This window comes from Coccinella septempunctata, chromosome 4, assembly GCF_907165205.1.
Source record: "Coccinella septempunctata chromosome 4, icCocSept1.1, whole genome shotgun sequence".
NCBI classification, from domain to species: domain Eukaryota; kingdom Metazoa; phylum Arthropoda; class Insecta; order Coleoptera; family Coccinellidae; genus Coccinella; species Coccinella septempunctata.
The window spans coordinates 27,827,035-27,842,943 of NC_058192.1; the positions used below are offsets into that span (position 1 = coordinate 27,827,035).

Genomic DNA, 15,909 nt, shown 5'->3' on the forward strand with positions numbered 1-15,909 from the left:
CGGCTGGGAATCGAACCCCGGTCTCCCGCGTGACAGGCGGGGATACTCACCACTATACTGTATACTACTATACTACCCATCGAGTCGACGTAAACAAGTGCTGTGAAGCAGGGTCCGGAAATCCTAATTTTTACCGGATTTTTGCCAGTTTATAAGACTCAAAGTGTACGAAAACTGTCCGTCAGTGTGTGTACTATAGAAACAATCATTTGGACAGTTCTTATTTGTCGGCTGTTTCGCGAAAGACGGTCGCGGATAGATTCAAGGTTATGTCAACCTGGAAGGAGGACGAAGTAAACATAGTCAAACAACGACTGAGATTAAAAAATGGAACGCTCACTAAAGAGGACTTCGACAGCATCCAACAGCAAATTCCAACCAGATCGGTAGCTGCCATAAAGAAGAAATACCTAGAGCTAAAAAACAATGGTGAAACACGTACAGTAAGTAGTAGATGGAGCCAAGAGGAAACAGACAGATTGATACGTGCTTACGTCTCAAGAACGGAAACACAGGTAACAAAAAGGGTCCAAGCCATATTAAACGACTTCCCTGGTAGAACTCTTAAAGGAATTGCCACAAAACTACGTGATCAATATCCAGACATTTATTATATGAGGAATAGTACACCCGAGCCCCCTACAGAACAGCATTCTGACAACACACAATACACGCTAGATTCAAGGCCGGATACACCAGACAATACACAGGAACAAACAGATCACACAGAAATTCAAACCAATCATGAAGAAAATATTAAAGGGGATGAAACAAGAACAATCAACCCACCTGAACCAACAACAACAACATCGTACGATTCACATTACCAACGCAGTAGTCGAACATGTAACCAAAATTCAGAGGTTAACCAATCGCCCGGGGGCGAAGTTCAAAATATAAACTCCGTACCCCCCGACGCATTTGCTTCTGAAAGCGATGAATTTTCAGTTAATTTGAGACAGAAGTTCGACAGAATGATCAAATCGATAGGGAATCGTAAGGAGAAAATCAGGAAGTTCCACCTAAGGCCAACAAACTCTTCGATAACAGAGAAAGTCAACAATATACTCGAAGGAAAAATTACTCAAATTGAAGATAACACACAGAACGAGGTCGAAAAGAGAAAGCGTATAAAAAACGCTATTTATATAGCCGGAATTTTGTTGAGGAAGACTGTGCTGGGAAAAAATGAACATCGCAGACCAAAGTACCTGATAACAGAGAAGAAAATAAAGAAGCTGAACAACCACATTAAGAATGCTCGCGAGTTGGTGGAAAAAAAGGGCGAAAAGCTGAGTAGAAGGCTCATGGCGGAGGTGAAAATGATGAAGAAGCTAAAACTAACCCCAAGGCAGTACATAAAGTCCACAGAAGAGAGAGCCAAAATTCTCGAGGCCAAGCTGGAGGAGCAGAAGAAGAGAGGCGAGATCAACGACCTCAGGGCGAGGTTCCAGAGCAGGCCATCCATCGAAACCCTGAGAAGCAGCAATAGGCGAACAAGTGAGTTGACAACGAAAGACACAGAGCACTTCTTCCAAGATCTGTACCGCCAGGAAAAGGGAAATACACCAACACCTATTTTCAACAAATTTCTGAGAGAACTGAAAAGCCACGCAAGGAAATCGAAATACGAAAACCAGCTGGAGAGGAGGAAAATTGAGCAGGAAGTTGACGGCATCTTAAAAAACGTAGCTCCATGGAAGGCCCCAGGGGAAGATCGAATACCGGCATATATTTACAAGGTACTGCCAGCAGCTCGAAACTACCTGAAAAGACAAGTGACCAGACTTCTTAACAACGAGACGAAACTACATGAGGCAGATGTCCGTGCAAACGTCATCTTGGTGCACAAAAGTGGGGACGAGACAAATCCAGCCAATTACCGACCTATATCGCTGCTTAACGTAGATTACAAGATAACAACTGCGGTAATTGCAAGCATGATCAAACGCTCACTCCCCGACTTCGCTATACCTGCCGAACAACTGGCCAGAGACCAAGTTTGGGGCACGGTCCACGGGCTTCTACTGGATAAGAGCATAACAGCACAGTCAAAACTGAACAGGACCAAGAACTACTCGGCATGGTATGACGCAAAGAAGGCCTATGATTCCGTGCACCACAGATGCCTCAAAAGGTTGATTGACTGCCTCCCTTTACATCGGCACATAAGAAACCTACTTAAGAGAACAGTTAAACTGTGGTCTCTCAGGGTTCAGTTGGAAAAAATTAAAACAAGACCCATAAAAGTCCAGAGAGGCCTATTGCAGGGAGACTCAATGAGCCCAATCCTTTTTGTACTGATGATCGCAAGCGCCATACTACATATCCGCTCAAATCCACAAATATGCAAAGAAACCAGAGGAAAACACCAACTTATAGCATTCATGGACGACTTCAAGTGTCATTCTCCGACCGAAAGCGGCATAAAGTTGATAACAGAGCAACTAATAATAGCCTTGAAGGAGATTGGCTTGGAGTTGAATACTGCCAAATGCGGCATATATTCCAGAGATGCTACACACGGACCACATGAGGAAATCAATACCCCGTTCCTACCCCTGGTTAAAGAAGGATACAAGTACCTTGGATTGGAACAGCTAGAGCGCGATACTGCCGGAAATTTTGAGAAAGCCCAGGAAAAATTAGAAGAAAGCATTGACACTATTCTGCAGTCCGACCTTACAACAACCCAAAAGGTATACCTCATAAATTCCACGGCGGTACCAGCAGTGGTATATGTGACAGCCAACGCGTATCCTGATGAAAAGCGAAGTACAACGCTCAAACGCTGCAGAGACCTTGACACATTGATACGCAAAAGACTCATTCAGCACAAGATGAAGGGAACGACAGCCTCGAATTCATCAGTCTATTTGCCGATCAAAAAAGGAGGATTGGGAATAAGGTCCGTCGAACACCAGACAGAAATTAGCTTTGTCAAAAAAGGTATTTATTTGACAAAAAACCAGGAAATGGCAAAATGTTGCAAAACATACGAACAGCTAAAAGAAGCAGGCTGGAGAAACCCCCTGAGCGACATGGAATTCGTCCTGGAGAAGTATGGAGTGACTGTTCAAAACGAGGAAAACATCAAAAAATGCTGTAAGGATACGACTACAAGAATAATCGAGGTTATCCACAGGAGACTACAGGAGGACTGGTCCAGGAACATGCATTATGGCAAACTCGTAAATCAAGAGGGAAATAACATCTCCTTCCCTGCCTATTCCTCCCCCTTCTTAGACACATGGAGAAGAGGAGTGCTGATGTCCGCTACAGAAGAACAACTTCACGGGCTGGGCTCATTACCAATGAGAAGAAACTGCAGAAGAGGATGCAACCATGCCGAAACAGCTTACCATGTCTCTGCTTCATGTATCTGCAACGAATATACCACCCGGCATGACAATGTGGTGTATTGGACACTTAAAACGCTGCTGACGAGTCTGAGAGCCCCGAACAACTATATCAGGAACCTCCAGTTCGGACAAAGTACGTGTAGAGTAGATTTCGAGGCAAACAACAGAAAAGTGAGTATCCAGGCAGGACAAAAGCTTTTGACTGAGAGGAGGCTTTATCACAACAAACCAGATATCCTTGTTAAACTCACGAATCCTAGCGAAATCTTCATCATCGAAGTGGCGGTCTCCCACATCCAGAACTGGAGGAATCAAGAACGCCTCAAAAGAACTAGGTATGCCGTCAATTCCGTGAAGCACATAACAGAATTCAACCTGTCAAACACCACCCGAGACCTCAACATTGTCACAGAATTGGGAGCAACCTACAGATGCCCAGTCAAATTGGCAATTTTCGTAGTCGGATGTTATGGCGAATTGATTGCGACCGATGAGCATAAACAGTTCTGTGAGATGATGAAGAAGAAACTACAGGTTTCCAATCGAAGCATGAGAAATCTCCTCAACCACGCGACCTACAGCGTGGCAGTCTCAACCAGCAACCTACTAATGAAGAGACTGAACGAACCTACTACCTGTGATAGATAAGAACTAGTCATATAGCAAAGATTGTTTGTTGTTTTTGTTATGTATATTTACTCATTGTTGTATTTATTATTGTTTGTTGTGTACTTATATGTGTTTACTCCCCTTTTGTCTGTGGACGGACGAACGACGCAGCCGGTGAATAGTTTTGTAAACATGTTTACAATAGTTTATTCATTTTACTAGGATACACAGTTTAATGTATGTAGTGTAAAATGACATGAAATAAACGCTTAATATACTGTATAAGAATAATATAAAGTGGAACTGTGAAACCGTAGAAAACATTGAACACCAGTTGTGACATAACTAAGTGAGGTTATGGCGAGATGGAAACAAGACGAAATTGACGCTCTTCTCTCGATATTAAGAGAGAAAACGGGTCAAATTACTACCAAGGATCACGCAATCATCCAAAGAAAGTTGCCCCACAGATCGTTACCTGCAATAAAGAAAAAGTGTCTAGAACTGAAAGACAACCCAACCTTGACCGTGAAAACGACAAAATGGACGTCGGAGGAGATTGGGAGATTGACAACAGAATATGCTAACCGAAACGAAAACAAGATCGGTGAGCGAATACAAGCTATAAAACACCTTTTCCCAGAAAGAACAGAAAAGGCAATCGCGACAAAGCTCAGGGAAGCATATCCGGAAATTTACTATAGGCGGCCATATGACAACAGTGACCCCCCTGCCAATACTGAAAGTACACAAGTGGCCCCAAACGAGGAAATATCTCGAGAACCACCCCAACCAGTCCCGGGAAGTCCCCAGACTGAAAGTCCCCCCGAAGTGAACGAGGAAGTACAAGAACGAAGAAACCAAGAACAAACTATCGTAGATGAGAACGACCAGGAATTGCTGGCACTGGTAGCTGAATACAGTAAACTACTCCAAACAGTAAGTGAAAAGAACCGAAATAAAATAAAGAAATTCTATGTAAGAAAAGGAAATAGGAAAACTGTGTCACTGATTGATAGCATTTTACAAAAACGCATCCACCAAATTTCCCAAGAAGTTTCCCACCCAGTAACTCGAAGATCCAAATGCAAGAAAGCAATATACTGTGCGGGGCTCCTCCTCAGAAATACCTTGAATAAATCCCAGAAAACCCAACCCAAATATAAGTTCACAGAAGATAAAATAACAAAACTAAAGGAACACAACATAAGAGCGATGAAAATTCTGAATTGGAAAGGAGGAAAATTCGGTGAGAGTCTCATTAATGAAGCAAGACAAATGCGAAAGCTAAGGATGAGAACAAGTCAGTACATCAAGGCAAACGAGGACCGTATCAAGATACTGGAAAAACAACTGGAAAACCAGAAAAAACGACATGAAATTGGAAAGCTACGTTCAAAGTTCAGTGAAACACCGTCAATTCAAACTATAAGGCGAGAGGAAAAACCAACGAGCCCTCTGAACATCCAAGATGTAGAAAACTACTTTGAACGTTTATACAGCAGAGAAGACCGAATAGAGCCGACACCTTGTTTCGATGAAATCATAAAAAAGTACCAAAAGGCCACAGCGAATAAGACATACAACGACCAACTAAATGAGGAAGATATACAGCGCATAGTGAATGAAAACCTTAAAAGTAGCTCGCCCTGGAAAGCACCTGGAGAGGACGGTATAACCAACTACATATACAAGATATTTGAATCGGCACGGAGATATCTGTCGTCTTTTGTGACGGATGCTTTGCTGGGAAGGTACCAACTGGAAGAAAAAGATAGTCGAGCAGAAGCTATACTAATCTACAAGAAAGGAGACGAAAAGGTACCATCTAACTATAGACCAATTGCAATCCTAAACACAGACTATAAGATACTAACAGCCGCCATAACAACTATTTTAAGAGCTAACCTTCCTGACTGGGCGGTGCCTGTGGAGCAATTGGTTAGGAAGAATGTTTGGGGAACCATCCAGGGATTACTAATAGACAAAGCAATAACCCAGAGAGCAAGACTGAACAGAAAGAAGCACTATTCTGCGTGGTTTGATTTCAACAAGGCCTTTGATTCCATAGGTCACCAACAACTGAAGAGACTTATAGGAACGCTTCCACTGCATCGACAAATCAAGAACCTGCTAAAGACACTAATAAAACAATGGTCTATAAGAATAAGAGTTGGAAGAAACAAAACCAAGCCCATATACATAAAAAAAGGTCTATACCAGGGAGACTCACTTAGTCCACTGTTGTTCATCCTAATAACAGCCTCCATTATAGTGCACTTGAAATCTAGCAAAAAAGTGTGTAAAGATACCGCCGGCAGAATCCAAATTCAAGCGTTTATGGATGATATAAAATGCCACACTGCAACTAAAAAGGGGCTGCAAACCATTACCCGTGAAATAGGAAGGAGTGCAAGGGAATTGGGGCTCAGGTTGAACACTGCAAAATGTGGGATGTACAGCAGATCAGAAGAACAAGATGAGGAAGGAAGCTCATTCTTACCAGATGTAAGAAATGGGTACAAATACCTAGGCATAGAACAACTAGAAAGACATACGAGTGAAAATTACGAGAACATCAAGACCAAAGTTCTAGATACAACAAAACAGATATTTGGGTCAATGTTGACAACACCACAAAAAGCTCAACTCTACAATAGTACCGTAATACCCAACATACTATATATAATGGGTAACTTGTATCCAGATGAGAAGAGGGCCACAACTCTAAAGAATTGTCGAGAGGTTGATAAAGAAGTGCGAAAAGTCCTAATTGAGAATAATATCCAGGGTAAAACAACATCGAATAATCATATTTATCTTCCAGTAAGCAGAGGAGGAATAGGCATGAAATCCATCGAGGTGGAGGCAGAAATTCACATGGTCAAAAAGGGAATATACATAAGGTCACACCCAGAGATGCAGGAGGCACACGAGAGCTACATCCAATTACAGAGAAGTGGATGGAGAAACCCCCTATCTGACCATGACTTCGTTTCTACTAAATACGGCTGCCCGGATGTGGAATACACACAAACAAAAATCACGAAGAACTGTAAAACTATGAAAAAACACATCGAAAAGTCTTTCTATGAACAACTAGAGAAAGAATGGATAATGAACATGCACTATGGGAGAATATTCGTAAAGGAGCAGCCCAACATCGAAGTTCCAGCATACACCTCCCCGCTTATGGATAGTTGGAGATTTTCTTTACTCCACAGTGCGGCTGAGGAACAAGTGCATGGTCTGGGGGCAATTCCAGGAAGGAGAAAGAATTGCAGGAGGGGATGCAGCCAGAGCGAGACAGCATACCATGTCAGTAGCGCCTGTATACAAGACGCCTACAACACCCGGCATGACTACGTCGTTCACTGGGTCCTCAAGTCACTGCTGAGCGGCCTGAACGCCCCAGAGGACATACAGCTACAGTTTGGTAAGGCCACCCTTTCTGTGGATTTTGTTGGAAAGCGCAGGGTGGAGATAAGGGCAGGAACTAAAATTCTCACGGAAAAACGCATCCACCATAACAAACCAGATATCTATTTACACCTTTATGACCCTGAGGAAATTATCATTCTAGAAATCTCAGTGGCACACTTACAAAACTACAGACTTCAAGAAAAAATCAAGAAGGTGAGATATTCTGTCAATGGGTCCGCACATATAGACCATACAAATGTGGATGAAGCATGCAGAGACCTAAATCTGATGGGAGAACTCCGATCAACCTACCGATGCCCTGTTCACCTGGGCGTATTTGTCGTCGGTTGCTTTGGGGAGATAGTAACAACTGAGGAGCATAAGAACTTTAGAAAAATACTGACCAAGATAGGGGTCAGTAATTTGAACATGAGAATACTCATTAACAGAAGCTCCTACAGTGTTGCTGTCTCCACAAGTAACATAATTCTGAAACATCTCAGCACAGAAAATCTGCGTTGTTAATTCCATCTCGACTGTGATATTTTGTTGTATACTATCGAAGCGGACACAAAAGAACGATAACTTATTTATTTATTATGTTCAATAACTTATTTATTATGTTCTAGTCAAATTACATGTTTATTATTTCCAAGACAATGTTTATTGTGATGTTTAGTGTAGTTGTCAATATTGTCTGTATTGTATGATGATGTGTCCGAGAGGGTAATTTTGAGATTTTTGTTCATGATTTGTCGTCAAGTCGAAGTTTCCTGGAAAAACGGAAAAATAGTTTAGTTTCATGAATGACATTATATATTTGTATATTCTGAAGTGTATGAGACTGTGAATAATAAAGAGACTATACTACCGAGGATATATTTATTGTATCAGTTCAATAATTTGTTCACATAATTGCAATGTTGCCAAACTTACTCAAAAATGTTATTCCATGAATATAAATTTCAATGAATTCAACGAAATCGTATTCCAATTATTTATGGACTTAGAAAACTTGTTTCTTTCAAGTTAATTTTCATACAATCAAATTCGATTTGTACAAGCCGAAATTATATTTCTTCTCCGTGTTCTTCGACACATGATGTTATTTATTGGTGAATCTATCTACCCTACATAGGCGAATTAAAAAATCTAGACGCCCTCTGCCGACTGAATTACGAAACTACTTTGTCAGTACTGCAAAGTCAAAACAAGTTTCATTTCTTATGTTTTCTTTTATCTCACGTTGTCCAACAAAGTGTTAATATTATTATTTGGAGATGTTATATTGGGATTATTGTCTGGGGTTCTGAATAGAAATATTGATTACGAAAAAATATTTGAAAGGTATTTATACCAGCGCTTTCAACTGGCAGGTTTTAGGTCAAACGATTTTTCTTGGTGAGGGTTTTTCTGCTGAATTCAATTGACGATTCAGAAAAACAATTTCATAATTTTCATACTTCCAAATGAATTATCTTTCTCATCTGTAGCGAACTTGTTCCATGAGCTGAATCATATTTATGTCTCTTGAGATTTCAGTATGAGGAATACCTATATCAAAAATGGAATTTAAATATTTTAAACAGAAACTTTAAAACTTCCACATAAACGCTTTAGTTATCAGGATGTATAGTTCCTACCTCCTCCACAAACTCTGTATATGCTGACCTCAACATTATTACCTAGGTTGACTTCAAGAAGGAATCTGTTAAATAATAGGAATTTGTGTCTAGGTACAGTGGATCACTAATGTCATCGATCGATTTCATTCCACAATTCATCCCATAGATAACCTTTCAAATGAAGTATCTCCAAAGAATGTTGATCTTTCTTTACGAAGCTAAATCAATCAATTCACTTCCGATAATTCCGATAAATATCTTGATTTACTAGAAAAACTCTGTTAGGCCGTACAAATCTCGAAAAGAGTACTGACAAACGTCAAAGTTTGTTTACATTTCGTAGCGCCCTCAACGGTAATTGGATTCGTGAATAGTCTCTGATACATCCCAGGTTATCTATGTTCAGGTGAGTCAACATAGCTCGATCGACCGATAACACTTTGATTTTTGGACTAGGAGAATGATTCAAACTTTGTCGGAGTCGACTCTAATCAGCGCATAAGCTTACTTTTTTTTTACTTTATTGAGTGGTTCGAAAGTGTTGAAACATGATACTAGTAATACGATTGATACCACCCTGCATTTTCAAATGAGAATAACCAATTTTATATCATATTCTGAATCTGAATGAAATTCTGATTTCGAAATATTCTCTACCTATTTGTCAACTGTGCCTTTTTGACGTAGGCCTCTTTTTGGTCCTTTTCCGACAAATTTCATGCTAATGATGGTTTTAGTACTAGAAATTCTATTCTGGAAATCGTTCGAAATAAATAGGTATATGCTTTTTTCAATTGAATAAACCAAGAGTCTTCTGCAGTTTCTCGGATCAGTCTATAGCTGGTCCGAAAGATACTCCAATATGACTTTCACAAAATGTCAACTCCATTCTTTCAAATCTGATGTGTATCGAATTTAGGATCTCCTTTTGAGCCTTTGGGTATTAGCACGATATGTGAGCATAACCAATTATTTTTGAAATTTTTGTCCATCTTTATATAACCGAGGTAATTTTTGATTGGCCGAACCGATTTTCACAATCACAAGACTCGAACTGTTGGAAAAAGAACCCTTTGGAAGTTTACAGCGGAGAGGAATAGTGTAGAGTTAAAAAGCGTAGAGTAGAATAAAAAAGCGTAGAGTAGAATCGCATAGTGTAGTGAATCGTAGCCTGGAATGGATGGAGTGTGGAGTGGAGGAAGTGGGTGAAAACGAACTTCCCAGAAGATAATATTATATAAGATTCGAGTGGAGAAGGTTGATCAGAGTAGAGTAGCATCGGGTCGATTCGTAGCGTTGTAGTGTGGGTGTGGGGTGAACAGTAGTGTAGTGTAGTGAAGCATGGAGGAGTGGAGCGGGGCGGAGCGGAGTTGAGTTGAGTTGAGTTGAGTTGAGTGGAGTGGAGTGGAGTGGAGTGGAGTGGAGTGGAGTGGAGTGGAGTGGAGTGGAGTGGAGTGGAGTGGAGTGGAGTGGAGTGGAGTGGAGTGGAGTGGAGTGGAGTGGAGTGGAGTGGAGTGGAGTGGAGTGGAGTGGAGTGGAGTGGAGTGGAGTGGAGTGGAGTGCAGTGGAGTGAAGTGAAGCGAAGTGAAGTCTTGTGGAGTAGAGTGAAGAGGAGAACGAAAGAGCAATTTGGGGAAGATAATTGGTGTGAGATATTTTAGAGTTGATTGAAATAAAAAAAGTCGCGAAAGAAAATTCGTCTGGATAAGCAGGCAGAAACAGTTAATGAGTAGTGTTTTAGAGGATTGAAAAATACTTTCCAACAACAAAAAGTTCCTCCCCGGCGGGGAATCGAACCCCGGTCTCCCGCGTGACAGGCGGGGATACTCACCACTATACACTTTATATGTATATAACTTGCAATGTATGGAACTGATTTGAATAAAAACACTATACTACGAGTTTTCGATGCGTGCAGGAAGGTCCCCAAAAAATTTAAAATTTTATGGTTTTTCGGCCTGTAAGCGCGAAAGTGGTGGTACAAAACGGCTCCTGAAAATATCCAAAGGCGATTGGAATAAAAGTTGGAACCGTGAAACCGTAAGACAACAACCAACAACCGTTGTAACATGACACACTGAAAAGTGAGGTTATGGCGACATGAAGAAAGGACGAGATTGACGTTGTTCGGGCAATATTGGAAGAAAAAAGGGGCCCCATTACCATCGAGGATCATCGAATCATCCAAGGAAAGCTACCTGAAAGATCACTGGCGGCCATTAAGAAAAAATGCTTGGAACTAAAAAACAACCCAGTTCCCAAACAACGGACAACAAAATGGACGAAAGATGAAGTGGAGAGATTAAGTAGCGAATATAGTAGGACGGAAGAACAACAAATTGGAGCTAGAATAAGATCAATATTACATTTATTCCCCGGATGGACAGAAAAAGCTATTGCGACGAAACTGAGAGAAACATGCCCGGAAATATATTATAGGAAAACAACCACCCCCGAGGAAACCCCGACTGAACCTACTGAGAATGTAGAACACCAAAATCCCACTTCTGACGAACTAGAACAGGACACACAACACACAGTAGGACAACTTCAGACGAGTTTGAGAGAGGTAAATGAAGGAAACCAAAGCGAGTCGACTACAAATACTAGAGAAAAAGATGAAGAAATCGATGCGGAACTCCTAACCAGATATGAAAGAATATTCAGAAAAGTAGGAGAAGACCGGAGGAAAATAAAGAAATTCTACCTACGAAAAGGAAACAGCAAAACAGTGAGTCAAGTTAATGAAATCCTTGAAAAGCGCATCCACCAAGTTTTACAGATTTCTGATGTAAATGCAAGGAGAAAGCAGTGCAAAAAAGCTATCTCCTGTGCAGGAATTCTCCTCAGAAACACCTTAATTAAAGCTGAAGGAGAAAGACCACAATTTGAGAAAACAGAAATCAAAATAAGAAAACTGCAAGACCACAACATCAAGGCAAGGAAAATACAAAAATGGAAGGGAGGAGAGTTTGGAGAGGAGCTTAAAAGTGAGGCAAGGCAAATGAGAAGACTAGGTATGAGACCCAATCAATACATTAAAACTAATGAAGATCGAATTAAACGCCTAGAAAGACATCTAGAGAACCAAAAGAAAAGGCATGAGGTACAAAATCTTCGTTCAAAATATAAAGAATCACCATCCATCAGAATAATTCAGGAAAGGGACAACACCGGTCCGAAAGATTTGGAAAAAGTGGAAGAATTCTTCAGTAAATTATATAAAGAGGAAGAAGAGAAAGAGACAACACCGTGTCTGAATGAACTACTGAAGAGGTACCAAAAGAGCACAGCAGGCAGACAGTATAAGGAACAACTGAATGAAAAAAATATCAGAAGCGAAGTAGAAGAGAACCTGAAGGCCAGCTCACCTTGGAAAGCACCTGGAGAAGATCGTATCCCAAACTATATTTATAAAATACTTGATACCGCTAAAGAATATCTGAAATCTTTTGTTACAGACACAATACTTGGAAAATACCACCTGGAAGAAAAAGACAGCAGAGCTGAGGTTATCCTGATACATAAAAAGGGAGACGAAGGTGATCCTGCCAACTACAGACCTATTGCCCTACTCAACACAGATTATAAGATCTTAACTGCTACCATAACATCGCTTTTGAAGAAAAACCTACCGGAGTGGGCTATACCTGTCGAACAACTGGCAAGAAAGGATGTCTGGGGAACAACTCAAGGACTCCTTATAGATAAGGCAATAACGCAACAAGCCCGTATGACAAGGAAAAAGCACTACTCTGCGTGGTATGACTTCCAAAAGGCCTACGATTCCATCAGTCATCGACAACTAAAAAGACTGATCGGAGTGCTCCCCTTACACAACAACATAAAAACCATCCTCAAGACTTTGCTGAAGCAATGGTCCATAAGAATAAGAGTAGGAAAAAGGAAAACGAAGCCCATCTAAATAAAAAAGGGAGTTTACCAGGGCGACACAATCAGTCCCCTGCTGTTCGTTCTACTCACAGCAAGTATTTTACTGTACTTAAGATCAAGTGCAAGAGTGATGAGGGATACTTGTGGGAGGTTCCATATTCTGGCATTCATGGACGATTTCAAATGCCACACCTCTTCGAAAAAGGGGCTGAAAACCTTGACCCAGGAAATAGAACGGAGTGCAGCTGAACTGGGCCTCAAACTTAATAGGGAGAAATGTGGAATGTACAGTAGAGTGACGGAACCAATAGAAGAAGAAGAGACTCCCTTCTTACCAGCCGTGAGGAATGGATACAAGTATCTGGGAATTGAACAACTAGAGAGAGACATCAACACCAATTATGAAACAGTGAAGGCCAAAGCTATACAAACTACTGAACAGATATTTAAGTCTCCCTTAACAACACCACAGAAAGCACAACTGTTCAACAGCACTGTTATTCCCAGTATCATTTACATCATGGGCAACTTGTATCCTGACGAGAAGAGGGCAACTACTCTAAAAAAATGCCGCGATTTAGACAAAGAAGTGCGGAAGGTCCTTGTCAAAGAAAACATCAAGGGGAAAACAACATCTAACGACCACGTATACCTTCCAACCAACAAGGGAGGTATAGGCTTGAGATCGATTGAATTAGAAACAGAAATCCAGATGGTAAGAAAGGGAATTTATTTAAGATCACACCCAGAAATGCAGGCAGCATGTAAGAACTACGAGGCCTTGCAGAGAGGAGGATGGAGAAACCCGCTATCGGACCATGACTTTGTTGTCTCCAAGTACAACTGCCCCGATGTAGAGTACACGCAAGGGAAAATTGCGAAGAACTGCAAAACCTTGAAGCAACACATCGAGAACACCTTCTTCAAACAACAACAAGAAGAATGGGCTAAAAATATGCACTACGGGAAGGTATTCATAAAAGAAATGTCCAGTGTGGAGCTCCCAGCATACTCTTCACCACTTATGGACAGTTGGCGCTTCTCTCTCCTACATAGTACAGCAGAGGAGCAGGTTCATGGTCTGGGAGCAATTCCGGGAAGAAGAAGAGATTGCAGAAAGGGGTGCAGCCAACCAGAGACAGCATATCATGTCAGTACTGCATGCATCCAGGAGGCTTACAATGCCAGGCACGATTTTGTGGTCCATTGGGTCCTCAAATCTTTGCTGACTAGCCTGGGGGCACCGGAAGAGATACGGTTGCAGTTTGGTAAGGCCTCCCTGTGTGTCGACTTCCTTGGAAAGCGGAGAACAGAGATAAGGGCAGGAGGTAAAATACTAACAGAAAAGCGCCTCCACCATAATAAACCTCTGACATCTTTATACACCTCTACGATCCTGAGGAAATAATAATTTTGGAAATCTCAGTCGCCCACCTACAAAACTATAGACAACAGGAGAAGATAAAAAAGGTGAGATACTCTGTTAATGGCTCCATACACATAGACCACAGAAATGTGGACGAGGCGGATAGAGACCTCAATCTAACAGGAGAGCTTCAATCACTGTACCACTGCCCCGTCCGCCTGGGCGTGTTTGTTGTTGGTTGCTTCGGGGAAATAATGAACACTGAAGAACACAAGAACTTCAAGAAAATATTGGCCAACATAGGCTTGAGTAACCTTAATCTCAAAATTCTAGTAAATAAATGTTCCTACAGTGTGGCTGTCTCCACTTCTAATATAATTTTAAAACACTTAAGTTCCTAGGATCGGTGATAATGAAATGTACATAGATTGTTTTGTTTATTTTATTTTATTGTATTTTACATTTGATTGTTTGTAGATGTTAATATTTTATGTGAAAATAGAATGTGATACTGCCTGTGATATTGGGCCGAGCGGCGTCGTCTGGTCCACGTTTCTCGCGAGAAACGGTGATATTTTAGTTTCGTAAATGACATTATACTATATTTTGGAATGTATGAGACTAATGAGAATAAAGAATATACTACCGAGGATATATTTATTGTATCAGTTCAATAATTTGTTCACATAATTGCAATGTTGCCAAACTTACTCAAAAATGTTATTCCATGAATATAAATTTCAATGAATTCAACGAAATCGTATTCCAATTATTTATGGACTTAGAAAACTTGTTTCTTTCAAGTTAATTTTCATACAATCAAATTCGATTTGTACAAGCCGAAATTATATTTCTTCTCCGTGTTCTTCGACACATGATGTTATTTATTGGTGAATCTATCTACCCTACATAGGCGAATTAAAAAATCTAGACGCCCTCTGCCGACTGAATTACGAAACTACTTTGTCAGTACTGCAAAGTCAAAACAAGTTTCATTTCTTATGTTTTCTTTTATCTCACGTTGTCCAACAAAGTGTTAATATTATTATTTGGAGATGTTATATTGGGATTATTGTCTGGGGTTCTGAATAGAAATATTGATTACGAAAAAATAATTGAAAGGTATTTATACCAGCGCTTTCAACTGGCAGGTTTTAGGTCAAACGATTTTTCTTGGCGAGGGTTTTTCTGCTGAATTCAATTGACGATTCAGAAAAACAATTTCATAATTTTCATACTTCCAAATGAATTATCTTTCTCATCTGTAGCGAACTTGTTCCATGAGCTGAATCATATTTATGTCTCTTGAGATTTCAGTATGAGGAATACCTATATCAAAAATGGAATTTAAATATTTTAAACAGAAACTTTAAAACTTCCACATAAACGCTTCAGTTATCAGGATGTATAGTTCCTACCTCCTCCACAAACTCTGTATATGCTGACCTCAACATTATTACCTAGGTTGACTTCAAGAAGGAATCTGTTAAATAATAGGAATTTGTGTCTAGGTACAGTGGATCACTAATGTCATCGATCGATTTCATTCCACAATTCATCCCTTTCAAATGAAGTATCTCCAAAGAATGTTGATCTTTCTTTACGAAGCTAAATCAATCAATTCACTTCC

General features: G+C 40.5%; 2 protein-coding genes across 2 annotated transcripts; both read left to right on the forward strand.

The window, feature by feature from the left end:
- The first annotated feature begins 269 nt into the window (after positions 1-269).
- LOC123310990 lies at positions 270-4,010 on the forward strand. Its single transcript, XM_044894720.1, has one exon. The coding sequence runs from the start codon at positions 270-272 to the stop codon at positions 4,008-4,010; it is 3,741 nt and encodes a 1,246-aa protein (XP_044750655.1).
- Positions 4,011-13,043: 9,033 nt separating this feature from the next.
- On the forward strand, positions 13,044-14,321 carry LOC123310991. The gene has a single exon (XM_044894721.1). It carries the CDS (start codon positions 13,044-13,046, stop codon positions 14,319-14,321), a length of 1,278 nt encoding a protein of 425 aa, XP_044750656.1.
- The last annotated feature ends 1,588 nt before the right edge of the window (positions 14,322-15,909 follow it).

What these genes read in the sequence shown, in the direction of transcription:
- LOC123310990 (XM_044894720.1), top strand. Translation starts at nt 270, where the DNA reads ATGTCAACCTGGAAGGAGGACGAAGTAAACATAGTCAAACAACGACTG.
- LOC123310991 (XM_044894721.1), top strand. Translation starts at nt 13,044, where the DNA reads ATGAGGGATACTTGTGGGAGGTTCCATATTCTGGCATTCATGGACGAT.